Source organism: Podarcis vaucheri, assembly GCF_965113315.1.
Source record: "Podarcis vaucheri genome assembly, chromosome: 16".
Lineage (NCBI taxonomy): Eukaryota > Metazoa > Chordata > Lepidosauria > Squamata > Lacertidae > Podarcis > Podarcis vaucheri.
Genome location: NC_138754.1, coordinates 31,242,597 through 31,261,274, shown reverse-complemented (window position 1 = coordinate 31,261,274; position 18,678 = coordinate 31,242,597). Strand labels below are relative to the sequence as shown.

Genomic DNA, 18,678 nt, shown 5'->3' with positions numbered 1-18,678 from the left:
ACACTTAATGACCCACCCAGTGGTATTCAGAATATCACTCATGAAATCACTCAAGATATCCCTCAAGTAATTAAGGAACAAAAGAAGAAAAGGCACACTAATCTAGGAACTTCCTCTCTGCCCAGAACGTTGGAGGCTATACACCACACCCCTCAACAGTATTTATAGAAACTCAAACACCAGATTCTGCTCTGTTCCAGTAACAAGAAGCCGAAAGCACCAGCCTGAAGATGACGAGTGAGACCTCGTCGAAACGTCGCCCAGACACCCCGACTCTTACACGGGAAGACACCCGAAGACACCAAAACCTGCATATTAGTATATAGTATATACGGTAATATATAATAGTGGTGGTGTACAAGAAATTATAAAATAGGGAAATGTTCCCTGATACCAAGATGCGGTATGGAATGCAGATAGAGAGAATTTATAAGAATAATGATCTGTTGTGACCTTGACGGAAGTGTGCAATAGACGAGCCTTCTTGTGTTTTGGCTCATTTTCCTCTCCCCCCCTTTCCCCCCTCCTTCTTCTTTCCTTTTTCTTTTTTCTTTCCCATAATGGCTTATGTTCTATGCCATGTACTCTGATATTTTTTGTAGTTTTTTTTAGCTTTTTCCATTATTATTATTATTATTATTATTATTATTATTATTGTTGATTTTTCTTTTGTAATTTTGGTTGTTTATCTGTATTTGTTTAAAGCAAAATAAATGTATTAAATTATAAAGAAATTATAAAATCGTAAAATCCAGAACAAACGGTCAGCACTGACGAAGCACTTGGTGAAACAAAAAATTTTTGAGCAGGTGACAAAATATCAGCTTTGTAGGTATATTTGATTTCAACAGTAATAGGCAGAAGGAACACCATCCCATCCAGAGCTGAAAGCCCCAAAATGGGGCGCTCTGTTGGGGGGCAGGACTGAGATGGTCCAAGATCCACCAGATCCCAAGCTGGTATCCCAGCCAGTGCCAGCCGGTACTGGGCTCCATGCAAATGTAATCGCTGCACCAACCTGGAGCTAGCACACAGATCAGGCCCGATCTGTGGCTGGGCAGTAGACATGGAGACCCCTTTCCCATGTTTCAGAGCTCTGGCGGCAGCAGTGAGTAACTTGGACTGTTCTGCCTGCCCCACAAGGAAACTAAGCAAATATGTGGTAATTGTGGGACAGTCAAGTATTGCATCTGTATAGGGCTGTAGCTTTAATCTAGGGAGCCCTTGGCAAAGGAACTTGGAAGCGAGACAAAGAGACCTACCACAGCCAGAGGCCGGGCAACATCTGAGCCACTGCTCAGCCAAAAAAATTGTTCTCATTGCCAGCACGTCGCCTTGAAAGACGCAAAATGATGGTAACTAGAGGGTGCCGTTGACCATGGGCAGAGAGTTCCTTTCACCACAGAGTAACCAAAAGCAGTGCGTGGACATCTGGGATGAGAGAAAAGAGCTCCAAAGTCAGAGTGGAAGTCTTCCAGAAAGGGCCTTTCATTTCTGAACTTTAACATGTGGGTGTGTGAAGTGTCAGGCTTTGCTTTCCCTTCTGTGTGATGGGAACAACTTCACTTTCTGCTCTTGTAGCTTCTCAACCACTAGCTTGCAAAGAAGCTGTAATATTTTAGTATGAGGTCTATAAGTTGGTGGGAACAGCTGATCAGATTCTTAGGAAGTTAAGAACATTAGAAGAGTCCTGCTGGTTCAAGCTAAAGGGATCTCTGGACACCTAGGCCACTGAGTTGTTAGGGCCCAATGGAGATATGGTAGGAATATAACAACAGCCCTGCTAGGTAAAGGTAAAGGGACCCCTGACTATTAGAGGTCCAGTTGTGGCCGACTCTGGGGTTGCGGCGCTCATCTCGCTTTATTGGCCGAGGGAGCCGGCGTACAGCTTCCGGGTCATGTGGCCAGCATGACTAAGCCACTTCTGGCAAACCAGAGCAGCGCACGGAAACGCCGTTTACCTTCCGGCCGGAGCGGTGCCTATTTATCTACTTGCACTTTGATGTGCTTTTGAACTGCTAGGTTGGCAGGAGCAGGGACCGAGCAACAGGAGCTCACCCCGTCGCGGGGATTCAAACCGCCAACCTTCTGATCGGCAAGTCCTAGGCTCTGTGGTTTAACCCACAGTGCCACCAGCATCCTTCCTAGGCCACTGAGTCAGTAGGGCCCAATGGAGATATGGTCAGAATATAACAACAGCCCTGCTAGGACAGGCCAAAGGCCCATGTTGTCTGACATTCTGTCCTTACATTGGAGAACCAAATGCAAAGAGGAACTGAATGTCCCAGGAACACTCTCTACTTATGATTCCCTGCAGCTGATATTTACAGGCATTCTGCCTCGAAAATGTCTGTCTAACGCTGAAATCAGCACCGACCCATCTTAGCAAAGGTGATCTTTCTATTAAAAAAAAGAGAGAATCATTTGGCATGCCTCACCCGAATCAAGAGAGATGCATGCTGAAACAGTAATTGGTTTAAATGTCATCCCAACAGTTAAATATGTTGACATCTATGCATATCTACTCAGAAGTAGGGGACGTGGGTGGCGCTGTGGGTAAAACCTCAGCGCCTAGGACTTGCCGATCTCATGGTCGGCGGTTTGAATCCCCGCGGCGGGGTGAGCTCCCGTCTTTCGGTCCCAGCTCCTGCCCACCTAGCAATTCGAAAGCACCCCTAAGTGCAAGTAGATAAATAGGTACCGCTTTATAGCGGGAAGGTAAATGGCGTTCCGTGTGCTGCGCTGGTGCTGGCTCGCCAGAGCAGCTTCGTCACGCTGGCCACGTGACCCGGAAGTGTCTCCGGACAGCGCTGGCCCCCGGCCTCTTAAGTGAGATGGGCGCACAACCCTAGAGTCGGACACGACTGGCCCGTACGGGCAGGGGTACCTTTACCTTTTACTCAGAAGTAAGGCCCATTGAGTTCAGTGGAAACTTAGCTCAAATCAATGCAGTCTCAAAGCAGGTTTCCAGCAAAACCTGCCACCAATTTATTCTTTCTGCATGTTTTTATCTTCCCCAAAGTCCACATTGATTCAAGAGAGTGCCAAGAGAGTGCCATTCTCTTTTTGTGATTGTTTATTTAAAAGTCTGCTTTGGCTCAGAGGGAGAATCTTCTCGCCTCGGAGTTGAGCAGAACCATCACTTGCCAAAAAAAAAATGGAGGGGAAGGAGAGGGTGGGAGGGAGAGAAAGGGAGAAAAAAGAGAGAGATCCTCAATTAGATGTTCTATATCCCATTGCCTTTGACAAGCAAACATTTCTGAAATGCCCTGGGAAGCTGGAGATCTGTCTAAATATTTACATCTTTGGCATCGGGATTTCATAGGAGCAGGTTTTTTTGTTTTTCTGCCAGGCGCCTTGGACCTGGAGCAAAACGCATAAATGCTCCTTTCACTGGGTCTTTGAAAACCCTAGGCATGGGGGGGGGAGTCAAAGCCTATAACAGGGGGAGGATGGGTGTGAAGGTGGGGAATATAGGAAGCTGGCTTATATTGAGTCAGAACATCAGTCTTGGCAGTGGCTCTCCTGAGTTATTATTTACAGTATTTGTCTTTTTATTTTCCTCCAAGGATCTGGCACATGTGGTTATCTCCCTCCTTCCTTAATCTTCACAACAGCCCTGTGAGGTAGATTAGTCTGAGAGGCAGAGATTACCCAGTCGGCTTCATAACCAAGTGGGTGGCGCTGTGGGTTAAACCACAGAGCCTAGGACTTGCCGATCAGAAGGTCGGCAGTTCGAATCCCCGCGACGGGGTGAGCTCCCGTTGCTCGGCCCTGCTCCTGCCAACCTAGCAGTTTGAAAGCACATCAAAGCAGGAAGGTAAACGGCGTTTCCGTGCACTGCTCTGGTTCGCCAGAAGCAGCTTAGTCATGCTGGCCACATGACCCAGAAGCTGTATGCTGGCTCCCTCAGCCAATAAAGTGAGATGAGCGCCGCAACCCCAGAGTTGGCCATGACTGGACCTAATGGTCAGGGGTCCCTTTACCTTTACCTCCCGGTCCTAGTCTAACACTCTAACCACCATGCCACACTGGCATGGACAGGGAGTCTCTCCAAGCCCTATCTAGAGATAACGGGGATGGAACTGGGACCTCCTGGCTGCAAAGCACTGAGCTGTTCCCCAAGCAGCTCCCCAGAGGAAGAGGAAGCGGGCGGGGGGAGGATGCATCCTTGCACTGGGGGACAGATAGAGCATAGGTAGGCAAACTAAGGCTCGGGGCCGGATCTGGCCCAAACGCCTTCTAAATCCGGCCTGTGGATGGTCCAGGAATCAGTGTGTTTTTACATGAGTAGAATGTGTCCTTTTATTTAATGCATCTCTGGCTTATTTGTGGAGCCTGCCTGGTGTTTTTACATGAGTGGAATGTATGCTTTTATTTAAAATGCATCTCTGGATTATTTGTGGGGCATAGGAATTCGTTCATTCCCCCTCCCCCCCAAAAAAAGTATAGTCTGGCCCCCCACAAGGTCTGAGGGACAGTGGACCAGCCCCCTGCTGAAAAAGTTTGCTGACCCCTGAGACAGAGGCTCTTGTTGCCTAAAATGTGTCTCCCCAGTTTCCCCCACTTCACATTCTTATATGTCCCGTCTACTGCTCTCGTCAACATGTCTATGTCAGCGGTGCACTTAGATCACTTTAGACATTGTCTTATGAGGACACACCTCTTTTGATGGCAAGTAGTCAGTGTAGGTGCCTTGCAGATGTTGTTGCACTCCTGCCCCCAGCAGCCCAAGCCAGTATGGCCAGTTGTCAGAGATGATGGGAAATGTAGTCCAAAAAATATTCAGGACACCATGTTGGCGATGTGTTTTTAATGGGATTGTTATTTTGTGAGTTTTAATTATGGGTTTTTGTTTTTTTTATTGCTTATGTAATTGGTTCTTATGAACTGCTGAGAAGCCTAGCTTGACTTTAAGTGGATTATTATTATCATTATTATTATCTGACTCAGAAGACCAGGTGCTTACAAGGGTGCTAGTTTCGGGACACCAGGATTAAACTGTGCAAAGATGGAGAGCGACTAGAAATGTACCATATATGTACATTAACTATTAATAAATAATAAAATGATAATGGTGATGATTTTCTTCCTTTGAAATATGGGACACCAGATTCTAATAGACGGGGCCCTGCTCCAAAGTCCTGCGCTCTATGGGGCTTACTCCTCAGTAGCTGCCTACAGGATCGCAGACTCTACACCCAGTTCCCTTTCAGCCGGCTGCTGCTTCCTTCCTGACTGATGTACGCAGCAGTTGCAATGGAGGACTGCAGGATCCTAAACGCAGCAGAACCTACAGAATAAACACGCATAGGAGTGTTGTATCAGACAACAGATTGTGGCCAATTAAATTCTCCCGAGTTTGGGGGTGGATGGATCGGGCGGAGGGGGGTGGGTTGGTTCTCAGTCAACCCGATGATCCCACCCACGATTCCTAAGGGCCTGCAAGCCAGAAATCGACTTCCACCGACCGAACCCGTTTGGAAGGATGGCCGTGAGGCGGATTCTTTTACCGAGTACAAAATTGGAGATAATCGCTGACAAATTGCCGAGGCCTCGGAGCGAAAACACGATAAAAGAGGCAGTAAAATTGGGATGTAATCGCCATCCGGGCTTGGCATTCCTGCGCGTTGGAATGGCAGGGCTCAAAGCTGCCGGTTCTGCCGAGCCAAGGGATCCCGTGGGGAGTGTTTTCCCCTCTCTCCCCTCCCGCGCGACTTATCCCTCATCTGAGCCACCGCTCCCCACATTCCCACGGCATTGGCACGCAAGAAAGTGTTTGCACGTCGGAATGCGCCCAGGCGTGTCAGTGTCGCTGAAACGATATGCTCGAGCGGAGCGGCAGTCCAAAAGAGGGGTGGGGTGTGTGTGTGTGTTTCAACTTCTACTTTCAATGTTGCAATTATAAGCGTGAATTATCTTGGAAGTAAAGCCCAAGTAATATAAATGGGACTTGCTCGTGAGTAAAGATAGGTAGGGCCGGGCTGTGGTAGGCTTTGGGACACTTTAGCTGGGGAGAGTAAGCCTGCATCGGGCTGCACGACGGAAAAGTTACTTTCCCGTCTCCAGGGAAGGGCAAGAATTCTAGAACATGATGCATGGAGAGATTGTGAATTTACAGCTTTTGAGCTCCCTCGTGGGTTGGTTTATATAAGGGAATAAAGCCATGCAAATGAGAATCCATTAGATAAATAAATAAACAAACTGTCCTGATCTGGGATTTACGAGTGCTTATATCGAACTCAGTTTTGGGATTTTTTTTTAAAAAAAGGTTTTTGTTTGTTTTGTTTGTTTTGCATTGGTTCCTAATATTTTCAATCGCCCCTTAGACTTTGATTTTAAGAGAACGTGAAAACACGACATCCTACAGCTTGAACACTAGCAAACCCCAAAAGAACCACTGGCGACTCCAGCCCCACAACTCTGCCCCCAAATGACCTTGCAACACCATCCTCACCACCATATCCATTTAGAAGCGAGTCCTAACTGAATTCAACGGGGCTCACTCCAAAGTCGGCGGAGTTTGGGAGTCTGGGGTTTATTTATATACTTGTAAACCGCTTAGTGCAAAGCGCTGAACAAGCGCTCCCTAGCCTCCCAGAGCTGCGCGGGACTCCAAAGTTTGCTGAGCGCCGATTTGGGCTCCCTTAATGAGAATCTTTGCTTCCAACGCCGGAAGATGGGCGGAAAGAAGTACTTGCCGGTATCGCTTGTCGTCCACCGGTACGAAGTCCATCAAGAGCATGTAGTCTGCCATAGGGTCCATCCCAAAAATCTTCACCTGGAAGGTGGGGAACATCCTCCTGGATTAGGGAAGGAAAGGACAGCGCAGGTGATGAGCCAGTTACAGAAAAACGTTTTTTTTCTGATCCTGCCTGCACCCGGTGGATGGCGAGGTACGTGGGAAAACAAACCAAACCAACACATCTGACCCGACTGGGCGCTGCCCTAACGATCCACGGATTAGAAGCGGCTGCGCTGGAGCTGTCTCATAGCGAGTCAGATCATCGGGCCACCTAGCTCAGCATCATCCCTACACCGACTGACAGCTGCTCTCCGGGATTTTAGACCTGCGGCGGGGTCTCTCCTCCACCTGGAGAGGCCTGCAAAGCGGATGGTCTACCAAGGAGCCTTGCTGTAGCGCACACGCTGTGCGAGCGGTTGTTGGATCCTTTTATTTGAAGGCCCAGCTACCTGGAGAGCCGCTGCCTGTCAAACATACAGTGGTACCTCGGGTTAAGTACTTAATTCGTTCCGGAGGTCCGTACTTAACCTGAAACTGTTCTTAACCTGAAGCACCACTTTAGCTAATGGGGCCTCCCGCTGCTGCTGCGCGGCCAGAGCACGATTTCTCTTCTCATCCTGAAGCAAAGTTCTTAACCTGAAGCACTATTTCTGGGTTAGCAGAGTCGTATGTAACCTGAAGCGTATATAACCCGAGGTACCACTGTACTAAGCAGTTCTGGGGTAAATGGACAGCTAGCCTTTTCCTGGCGTGACTCTGCGAGGCAGCTTCAACTGCGCTCCTCACCCTGGCGTTTGGAAGGTGGTTACGCACGACCCAGGCAGCAAATGCAAGTCTCAGTGGAACCGGGGAGAAAACCTTCCAGCCCGTGTAAGACAAAACTAATTGCGCCTGCAATACCTAATTATACCTAATTGCAAATTCAAATGTATCCCTATCGTGTTGTATGACTTCCTTGATATTGTTTGTGGGCTGGAACTGGTCTGGGACCGAAATAATAAATTCATTCAGTCTTTGAAGCCCGTCCCTTCTCTCGGAAAGAAAGTGGCGTTAGTGGCGGGCGTAGAGATGAGTTTAAATCCAAGCGCCTGTGTTGTGACAAAGGTTTGGGTAAGCGTCGCCAGCCTGTCAGGGTAATGTTGGTTAGTTAGGCTGGCAATGCCCTAAGAACAGGTTAGGAGGATCAGAAGAAAGATTCGTCAGAAGAGGCAGTTCCGAGCGCTTAAAACCCGTGGGACTTTGGGTAGCATTATAAAATGCTCTCCTCGGCTGGTTACGCACCATACATCTGAAGCAGATTACATCACACACACACACACGAGAAATCTTGGGAACTATAGTTTACCCGCCACAGGGCTTCGAGTCACAGCACCCTTAAGCTACAGTTCCCATGGTCCTTTGGGGAGCTGGGGAGCTGTGCGCTTTAAACGCGTGGCGTGTGTGCGCGCAGCCCTTGTCTGCCTGTCGTAAACATGCTACTGGAAGCGCATGGAGAGCGTGCGCAGTTTAGTAGTCCAGTGAGTGCTCTGATTCAATCTCCGGTTTAAAGGGGCAGGGGTAGATTTCACTGAGTTGCATGCAGAGTTGGAAGGGACCACGTGGGTCATCTAGTCCCCCCCCCCCTGCAACGCAGGAATGTTTCGACCGACGTGGGGCTCAAACCCACGATGGCCCTGAGATGGAGTCTTATGCTCTACTGCAGAAAAAGGGATGGTAGGAAGGAGCACCCGTCGGGGGGTTGGGAGAGCCGCAGCAGGGCGTGTAGACCAGGCTTCCTCAACCTCGGTCCTCCAGATGTTTTTGGCCCACAATTCCCATGATCCCTAGCTAGCAGGACCAGTGGTCAGGGATGATGGGAAATGTAGTCTCAAAACATCTGGAGGGCGAGGTTGAGGAAGCCTGGTGTAGACTACAGTGGTACCTCGGGTTAAGAACTTAATTCTTTATGGAGGTCCGTTCTTAACCTGAAACTGTTCTTAACCTGAAGCACCACTGTAGCTAATGGAGCCTCCCGCTGCTGCCGGAGGAAAATTTCTGTTCTCATCCTGAAGCAAAGTTCTTAACCCGAGGTACTATTTCTGGGTTAGCGGAGTCTGTAACCTGAAGCGTCTGTAACACGAGGTACCACTGTATAGAGCGCGAGGTGAACCAAGGGCCTTCCTATGTTGTTCCTTCATGCACAACATAGAGAGAAGTTGTTTGTTAGAAGTGGATAAACTGGAAATGAAAGGAAGCCGCGTTGGATCATTTTTTTTTTGGCAGTGGGGAGTAAGGTTGCTGTAGGACCAACAACTATTGCATCCAAAGATGATGGAGAGCAAAGTTCCGACTCCCCCACGCCACTTCTTCACAGAAGAGCTCTGTGAGATCCAGAAGCTTGCTCACAACTATGTTTTGGTTGGCCCTACGGAAAGGTATTCCCCACCCCACAGACCAATACACTGCTCTCACGCTCTCTCTCGTCTCCATTCAGAGTTGGTACTCCACACATCCAATCTGAAACCATACGGGGAGCGCCCAGCTTAGCTTTGCAAATGTGCCAATTGTGTGTTTCATTGTTTCTTCTCACCCCGTTCTCCCTTGTTACAGCTTCGTGGTATTTTAGGGGCACCGGAAATGTAGATGCTGGTCACAGAGAAGAATAGCGCAGCGGTGCCAAAAAGGACACTTAAATCCCTTTGACTTCAGTGTGGCTTTCTTCGGAAGAGGGAGTGGCAAACATCTGCTTAAACTTATAAATCCAAATATTTTCGCTTCTAGCGGGGCTGGATTTTTTCCTCTCTCTCTGAGCTTTGGATGTCTCCCCTCCCTCCCCCCCATAAAAAAAAATACAATTCTAGGGGCCAAAAGAGGAAAGTGAAAGCAGCCTGAGGAACTCTTAATAGGCCGACCTTCGCCCACGTGGGTACCACCCTCCTCCTCTACTTCTTCCGAGGACGCACGCTGCTCCCGAGATTCAGCAGCTTCGGATCAGGTCCCACATGCACATGTCCCGCTCCCAGGGCCCAGGCTATGCCGCCTCAGGCTGCTGGTGGCGGCTTCTCCGCGGTGTAATGAATTCAAAACCCTTGCAAGCAGAAATCCATCAGGAGAAGGATTCTGCCTCGCCTTTCATCCAGCATGCTTCTCTTCTAAGTGCGGCGAGCTTCTTCGCCCCCTCAAGTTGCACTCAGGGTAGACCCATTAAAATGAAAACACCCAAGTTAGTCGAGTCCTTCAGTTTTAATGGGTCTACTCTGCATAGGGCGAACGTCGGACAACATAAGACCCTTGAACATTGGGAACGGATGTGGACCGGCCAGGTGAAACAGCGCCGCTTGAGCCTGATGCAAAGCGCTTGGTTCTCCGCCCACGTTTCCCCCCGGGGGGTTGTCTGGAGCCTGCACAAATATGCGCGGCATCCTGGCTTGGGAAGGATTCCCCCTCCCATCTCCAGGATGAGCGCCCCAGCTTGCAGAAGGGTGCCAGCGTGATTCTGTTGCACCAAAAGCAAGCGAAGAGCCGCCCAGTGGGACGTTAAAGGCCAACAGATTTACTGTGGAAGAAGTTCCGGTGGATTGGCGCATTCCCGGGGCAGGAAAAGCGTTTGCGCTCCATAAGAAGGCGATCCTGTTCCAGTTTGCCCGAGTGTGACATACATACGCGAACAGGAAGCTGCCTCCCATGGACTCACACTCATTGGTCCATCTGCCTCAGCACTGTCTACACTGACTGGCAGCCATTCTCCAGGGTTGGAGATGCTCTGAGACTCAGCTACAGCCTTTCCCACGAAGCCCCTTTATAAGCTCCACGAACGGTGCTAACTTCGCCGAAAATCGCTCTGTAAGACGCTTCTTCTTCCCTCCCTCAGTTGTTAGGGCATATCGTCTCCGAGGTTTTCTGGTACTCCGTGCTGAGCAGGATGCAGGACTCGGAAGTTAGCAGCATCGCATGGGGCATTAACTCTTACTGGGGGCGAAATGCCCCAGCGCAACCAATGGCTCTGGCAGCAGCCCCAAACCTTTGCACCCCAGCGAAGGTGTGCAGAGGAGACTGGGCGTAAAAGCTGTGGCAATGTCAAGGAAGGTAGGAGAGGATATATTGTTTTGATATTATCCCTCCTCACTCACGCTAGTGAGTAAACAGCAGCGCACATTGCCTTTGCAACTTATTGGAAGCAAGTTGATGATTCATTAGAACCGTTTAATGAATGAAGCAAACAGGTCTGGCTTGTCCAGTCTGGATTGTTCCTGGTAAGTTTCCCCTTTATCTCCCTCTTAGAATAATAATAACACAACACAGTCTTCTTTAAAAGCAGGAATAAAGTTTTACTCACATTCAGTCCACAGCAGGAACCTGAAGGCAGGCTTTATCATGTGGTTACAGTGAAAAGAAAAAAGGGACGCGGGTGGCACTGTGGGTTAAACCACAGAGCCTAGCACTTGCCAATCAGAAGGTTGGCAGTTCGAATCCCCGCGACAGGGTGAGCTCCCATTGTTCAGTCCCAGCTCCTGCCAACCTAGCAGTTCGAAAGCATGTCAAAGTGCAAGTAGATAAATAGGTACCGCTCCAGTGGGAAGGTAAACGGTGTTTCTGTGCGCTGCTCTGGTTCGCCAGAAGCGGCTTAGTCATGCTGGCCACATGACCGGGAAGCTGTACACCGACTCCCTTGGCCAATAAAGCGAGATGAGCGCCGCAACCCCAGAGTCGTCCACGACTGGACCTAAGGGTCAGGGGTCCCTTACCTTTACAGTGAAAAGAAGTCTGAGCTGCATCTCAGTCTTTCTGCTTGTGGGCTCCATCCTATGTGAAGGTTGAGCCATGCGCTGGCTAAGAGCCAGGAGAGCAAGAGTCCAAGACTAAGAGTAAATTCTGATGGCTCTTAAATGCAGGCATCTTCAATGGGGGTGGCCATAGGACTGTGGTACAGGGTCTGCTTCGCATGCACAAGGTCCCACGTTCAATCCTGGCTGCGTCTGAAACCACAGCTGCCAGTCATTGTTGACAACGCTGAGCTAGATGGAGGAATGGTCTGAATCCCTACAGAGCAGCTTCCTCTGTGCCTATTCCCAGCTTGGCTCAGAAGAGCTTGAGGAGATCAGCCGAGGAAGGGCCCAGCATCCCAAGACTGGAGGCACGTTCCCCAGGCGAGCCACTTTCCCAGGCCACCAAACTTTTCCCAGCTGAGGGGGCGGGATGTGATTTGGACATACACGTTTCTCAGAAGCTCAGCCTGGAGCTTAGACTGAGTACACCCCACAAGTTTGAAGCGCAAGGCTCTCCCGCCCCCACAACAAAAGAATAATGCGAACTGGAGTTTGTTAAGTGTGCTGGGAACTGTAGCTCTAAAGGTAAAGGGACCCCTGACCATTAGGTCCAGTCGTGGTTGACTCTGGGGTTGCGGCGCTCATCTCGCTTTATTGGCCAAGGAGCCGACTTTCAGCTTCCGGGTCATGTGGCCAGCATGACTAAGCCGCTTCTGGCGAACCAGAGCAGCGCACGGAAATGCCGTTTACCTTCCCGCTGGAGTGGTACCTATTTATCTACTTGCACTGTGATGCGCTTTCCAACTGCTAGCTTGGCAGAAGCAGGGATCGAGCAACAGGAGCTCACCCCATGGGGGGGATTCGAACCGCCGACCTTCTGATCGACAAGTCCTAGGCTCTGTGGTTTAACCCACAGTGCCACCTGCGTCCCTATAACTGTAGTGCTGTGTGGCGCCAATTACAGTTCCCAGGATCTTTTGGAAGAATGTGTTTTAAAATGCTTGGTGTGCGCATAAGCAGCCTCAGGCTTTCTGAGCCAGTGTGGCCTAGTGGTTAGAGTGTGGACTCTTAACTGGAAGACCAGGGTTCAAATCCCCACTGGGCCATGAAGCTCACTTGGTGACCTTGGGCCAGTCACGCGCTCTCAGCCTAAACTACCTCACAGGGCTATTGCGGAGATTAAATAAGGAGGGAGAGCAGCAGGTGGGTCACATTGAGCTCCCTGGAGAAAAAAGTGGGATATAAATTAAAAACAAATCCTTAGGCGCCTTGCGCGCAATCCAGGCAGAGACCAAGGTGGGCAGGAGCCTTTTCTGAAAGCACCAGCCGGCGTCTGCTCACACAGCTAAGCGCGCAGCTTTCAATTCTCTGGATCGCTTCCCCCCACCCCATTGGGAAATAAACCCCCCTTGAAATCGGTCAGGACCCCCCAGCTAAAATGTTTAACTGCTAAGCTGATGAGAGGACAAGGTAGGTGTCAACTCCGAGCAAACTTGTTTGGGAGCAAATCCCACCCGAAATAAATTGGGTGTGTAAGAAAACGGATAGGATGGGGCTTCTGAAATCAAATGTGCAGGAGGCCCCACTCCGAAAAATATATAATGAATTTTATATCAGAGCAGCTTTCTGGGGATGGCTGAGTTAGCTCAGTGGGTACAGCAAGAGGCTCTTCATCTCAGGGTCGTGGGTTCGAGCCTCACCTTGGACAAAAGATTCGGTCATCGCAGGGGGTTGGACTAGATGACCCGCGTGGTCCCTTGCAGCTCTACAGTCCTAAGATTCTGTACTTAAACAATTCAGAAACTCTAGGGCTTCGTCTCTAAGGACAACACCTATTGCAGCAGAGTGGTATTTACTCCCAAGTAAGTATGCAGAGGCTCGATCTGCAAGGGGTCGGAAAGATAAAAGTTGGATAAGGATGGCCACAATCCGTCCCATCAACAGCGCAGTCGAATATATATCTACTCAGCCCTGTTGAGTTCGTTGGGTCCCGTTGTATAGAACTGTAGTCTCAGTACGTAGTTCCTCTTAGAGAATATGTCACAGTGCGGGACTTATGCGGCACCAGTAAACTTAGCAGCTTGTGATAAAGAGACCCGCTTAGCTGTCCGTTTCTCTTGCTTCTAATCAGAGATGTCAGGGGCGATTCCCCGACACACAAACACACAAAAAAAGTTGTACCATCATATGAAGAAGATATCTGAGCAGGTTTGTTAAACTGGGTCCCTTTCAGGGAACACTGGTATGTTCTGAAAAATAAGGACGGCGCTTGGAAAGTGCAGAATAGCACTTGCTTGGCACAACGTCGTCTAATCTCTCTTCCTCCCTGCCGCAGAGCAGAATGACTTGCTCGTGAAATAGGCCTGCTTCGTCGTCTAACCTCCCCCTCCCCAAAACAAGTCGGGCTGAATGGCTAACGAAACAACCGCCTGGAAGCGACCTTAAAAGCATGGGTTGGTTTACTGCGGCATAAACTACTGCGAGAACCCAGTCCGCAAGACGCAGGGAGATGGGTTGTATATTTAAATTACTTATTGGATTTGTATACCGCCTTCTCTGCCAAGGCACCCAAGGCGGTTTACAATTTAAATACAGTACTAAAACAAATGGATTATCTTAAACGAAGGCGGACAAGAGTCCTCTCCTGCCAGCTGCATACTCCTGGTCTGTGGGCTCCCTGGTGCGTAGGTTTTCTTGCTCCTGCCTTCCCTCGGGGCACGCAGATCTTCAGCAGCTCCCCAGGCAAGGGGAGTTCAACGGGCGTTTACTCCCAGGCAAAGAGGCGCACTGGTGCAGGCTCGCTTGCTCGCTGCAACAGAAGACTGGCCACCCGTCCGGGAGCTGCTTCGCTTTCCAGGGGGAAGAAGCACGGGCTCCGTTGGAAAAGGAGAGGCAGAGAAGGAGAGGGAGGGAGGGAGAAGTCTCCATTGCGGATTGGGACAGCTGTCCTTTCTGTTCCCGACGTTTCACGAGCCTTCCCCCTAACATTTCTCTGCCCGCCCCCCGTCTGTGCTTGGGAGAGAGAGATTCTCTGGCCGGCTCCGAACCAAACGTGCTCTTTGTAGAAAACGTGCGGGCATCTCTGCTTAACGGTGCCTGCTTGTCCCGTCTGGTGGGGACTGGGGCGACTTCGGAAAAACCAAACCACAAACCCCCAGACCCGGAGCGCAATATTGTGTCAGGCCCTGAGCTGATAGTTTAACAGGAGGTGAACCCTATTAACCTCCCGCCCCGGTGTTTCTTCGCGTTTGGCCTTAAATGAAGCTTGAAAAACAAACACGTTAACTTGAGAAACTCCAGCTTGAAGCATCACCGGTTTTAAGGAGTCGTTAAAATAAACCGGACCACTCGCCCTTACCAGGGACTAGAAGCCTGTCTTAAAAAAATTAGATCGGTTTGTTTTGCCCCCTTTTAACCTTTCCCTTTCCCCACCTCTGGTAGAGGCGTTCAGAATTTTAAAACGGTTTGGGCTAAAATGTAAGGACAGTATACATGTGAGAGAGTTTAAAATACAGACAGGAACGATATCCAGTAACTTTTCCCACCGCTTTCGCCGAACATTTTTGCCTTTATTCGGAACTGAGTCCAAGTAAGTTAAACGGGACTTACTCCCCAGTAAATGTTTAGGAATTAAGCCTTAATTCTTCCCTCGTTGTTCCACTTAAAAATAATCCAGCAGATTCTCAAACGCACAAGCACGATTTTTAGAAGACCTCCCTAGGGAATCTTGCTTCGTAATCAACTCTACTAAAATCAGTCAAGACGAAGAAGCAAAGAAAACCGCTTTGGAGTGACCCACCTCCAAAGGAACTAGGGAAGACAAGGGGTTCGCGGATAATAGAATCGTGGATTATTTTTCTACAATTTAGATGGGCGAAATCAAGTTCTAGAGCAGCACGGATCAGCGCAGAACTACGTCGAGCAAACTCGCCCTGGCCGGACCTAAGCGTTTCGGGGATTTGCAATTGTAATTCTATCTAAAATTGACGTTTAAAAATTTGACAACCCGCTATTTTACACCCCCCCCAAAATAAATAGGAGTCCGGAAGGGGTTAACGGTTCGATTCACAAGCTCAGGACTTCGTTAACATACGAAATGCGTGGATTTCAGATCTGCAGACCCTAACACAGACCCTAAAACCGCTTACAGCCAGGGGTTTTTTATTTTAAAAAATTAAGCTGTGTATCAGTGTTGCTAATAAATAAACACGTTCACTGGGACGCGACCCCCGTTGAAATCAACGGCGCTGACCTTTACTTAAAAAAGGAAATCCGTTTCAGATAGAGGGCTTCTTGGGGAAACCACGATCGGGACTTTCAAATCCAAAAACCACGCCCCACAAAACCCCCAACTCACTTACGGAGGCCCGCGCACACAGCAGGGCCCAGGAATGTGGGCAAAGAACTCTGAAACCAAACCGAAATCAATGCGAAGAGCATTTCCCCCCATTGAAACAATCGCCGAGGTTTTAGGAAGTCGCCCATTCCCCCGCTCCATTATTTCAGCCCTACCAATTCAGAACAAAAGCAGCCATTGACTTAGAAGCTGCCGGATGGTATGAACCCTAATTCTCGCGAATCTGAGAGAGAAACTGGGGCATCAGTTTCCTTTTCCCGCAAGACTTTGTTTTTTTTTAATCAAACCAAGAAGCTCGCCCATGGAGAGATTCCTTTCAAATCCAGAATCTCTGCTTTCCTAAATGAACGTTTTCCACATTGTACTTTTTACTGCAATCCTCGCAGGCATGTTTATTCAGAGACAAACCGCATCGAGCCCAGTGGGACTCAATCCCAAGTGACTGTGTATAGCCTTTTAGATTTAGGGTGGCAATGTCACGCTTTGCTCGCTCACTTTTCTGCGGGGCGTCCACATGAGGTAGTGACTATCTCATAGCCAGTCTGTATTTTCCCCCGTGTCCCTTCGGTTAGCTCCAAAGGGACTGGAAAGGAAATTGTGTGTGTCTGTGTCTGTCTGTCTGTCTGTCTGTCTGTCTGTCTGTCTGTCTCTCTCTCTCTCTCTGTGTGTGTGTGTGTGTGTGCTGTTTACACGCAACAACTGTGTACATTTACGTTTTCGTACAGCGAGGTTTACTTCTGAGCAAACACTCAAAGCGACAGGAACAACGCTAAGCAACTTCTGTTGTGCCTGGGGGAGGAAATTCATGTTTATGTATTAGTTAAAAGGGTTCTTTTAACACGATCAACAATTATAAACTGTGCCATCCAGGTAGAACTTTGGGGGCAGAAGTCCAGGGACCCACTCAGAAGAATGAGCAGGAGGGTCCCCAAACACGTATCTATGGAGTCACCGTAGGACTGTGAAGTCCAGAGTCAAATATTATTTAAACTTAACTACTGCCAAGTAAAGTAAGTAAACAGAGTGTTCTTTTGTGGAAGTTTAAAAGGGGGTGGGTATTCTCTTTCTGACACGGCTACATAACTTCTAGACCAGTTACTAAAAAATCGCCTCCCAGGAAAGGAAAAATCCTTGATCTAAAAAGGCTGGGCAAGATCCAGGCAAAGCCAAGTTCCTTGGAAATCGCCTAGATTCCCCTGGGAGAGATCAAGTTGCATACACACCATACATTTAAAGCACCCCCCCCCACAAAAAAGTAATCAAGGAAACTGTAGTTTGTTAAGGGTACTGGGGATTCTAAGGTGTAAACCACGGTTCCCAGGATTGGGAAGGTGTTTTTATTAAATGTATGACATTCTGATAAGAAAAGAGGGGGAGATCAATGCAGTTTAAAAGAGCATGGATCGTGCCCATTGCCTACCAGCAGGTGTTCTGCATCGCTCCTTGCTGCAGAGGTGTAAATGGAAAGGGAAAGAGAGCGGGGGCGACTGGAAAAAGAAAATTATGACCGGGTTGGCTAATAATTCCTACGGAGCATTCTCGGCAGGAGACGGTGGTGGACTTGGCAGGCTTTGTTCCTTTCTGCTCACGGTTTGCTACCAGCAAACATGTGCAGGCGTTTCTGCTTCCCGAGGAACAGTCGGGGGGAGAGAGAGCGAGAAAGAAAGAAAGAAAGAAAGAAAGAAAGAAAGAAAGAAAGAAAGAAAGAAAGAAAGAAAATAAATTTCCCCAAAGCGTCAGACCCAAATGGGACTCCAGCGCACACCGGGCCTCTTCTCTGCAATGGAGTCTTTCCTTTCCAGAACCAAAGCGGCTCCTCTCCGAAAAGGTTATGGGGCTGACAAGCCAGATCCGGAGCGCCTTGCTCTAACAAAATAAAAGTGAGCCCGTGTGCTGCGATTGGAAGACCAACGATATTTGCCACGCTGGTTGGGATCAGATTCAAGGCCCCAGCTAGCCCTCCCCCCCTCTCCGCATACTTGCCATAAAAAGAAGTTAGGGACTGTGATTCTTCAACCAATTCCCCTTTGAAACCAGCGGGGCTGATCTACCAATTGCTGGCCGTATACCCACAGAGGATGTCACCCTAAAGACTCTTAGCTAGTGAGGAACTGAACTTTGCTGGGTCTTACTTCCGAGGAACTAAGCGCAGGCTTGAACTTTCTCCTGACGCGGAAGCGGAGGTCTGTTTATAGCGCCTTGGGCGGCGTTCATTGCCTCGGCAGAAACCGCTCCATAGTCGGGGCCCCAACGGAGCAACAACTTCTAATAATTTCAACTTAACTCAATTGTGGGTTGTTGCTGTAACAAAACGGGAGCATAATATATGACAACTCCTGCTGGGACAGGAAAGTTGGGGATGGGGGTGCCTATGTGTGTTCAAGTTAATTTATGCGGCCCTCTGAAGTAGGTGTTTCATTTAGTATATACCCAACATTTAAAATACAAAAAATAATAATTAAAAAATCCCCAGCATTTTATAAATGAATGTTTAAATTATGCTGAACTAAGGCTTTAACGAAACGTAATACTTTTTTAAAAAACCCAACCTATTTTTGTTTTTATTGTGTATGTATATATACTATATATGTGTGTGTACTATATAGAAAGAGTTTGAGAGGCCTGCTAGGGCGAATCCTGAATTTATTTTACTTCCCTTCCGAAGGCATGAATAGAAAGAGATGACTAAACAAGCGAAATCCCATCATTTCCCCCGCTCAAAATAAAGTACTAACAAAGCTCCGTATTGATATAACCCCCTCCCTGTATTTTTTCATATATATTTTAAGCAATGTAAACACACGTTTGCCTCTCCGCGCTTCCCCACACAT

The 18,678-nt window shown here is 48.7% G+C and overlaps 1 protein-coding gene and 1 long non-coding RNA gene across 5 annotated transcripts in view; both read right to left on the bottom strand.

The window, feature by feature from the left end:
- LOC309521217 overlaps positions 1 to 18,678 on the bottom strand; it is a 57,190-nt gene that overhangs the window by 28,947 nt on the left and 9,565 nt on the right. The gene's annotated exons all lie outside the window — the stretch shown is intronic.
- The window catches only part of TBX1 (T-box transcription factor 1), a 50,122-nt gene that overhangs the window by 21,964 nt on the left and 9,480 nt on the right, over positions 1 to 18,678 (bottom strand). For all 4 annotated transcript variants that reach the window (XM_082203213.1, XM_082203211.1, XM_082203212.1 and 1 more), the window contains one exon: positions 6,702 to 6,803. In XM_082203213.1, coding sequence (XP_082059339.1) covers positions 6,702 to 6,803 — 102 coding nt within the window. The remainder of the gene's footprint in view (positions 1 to 6,701; positions 6,804 to 18,678) is intronic.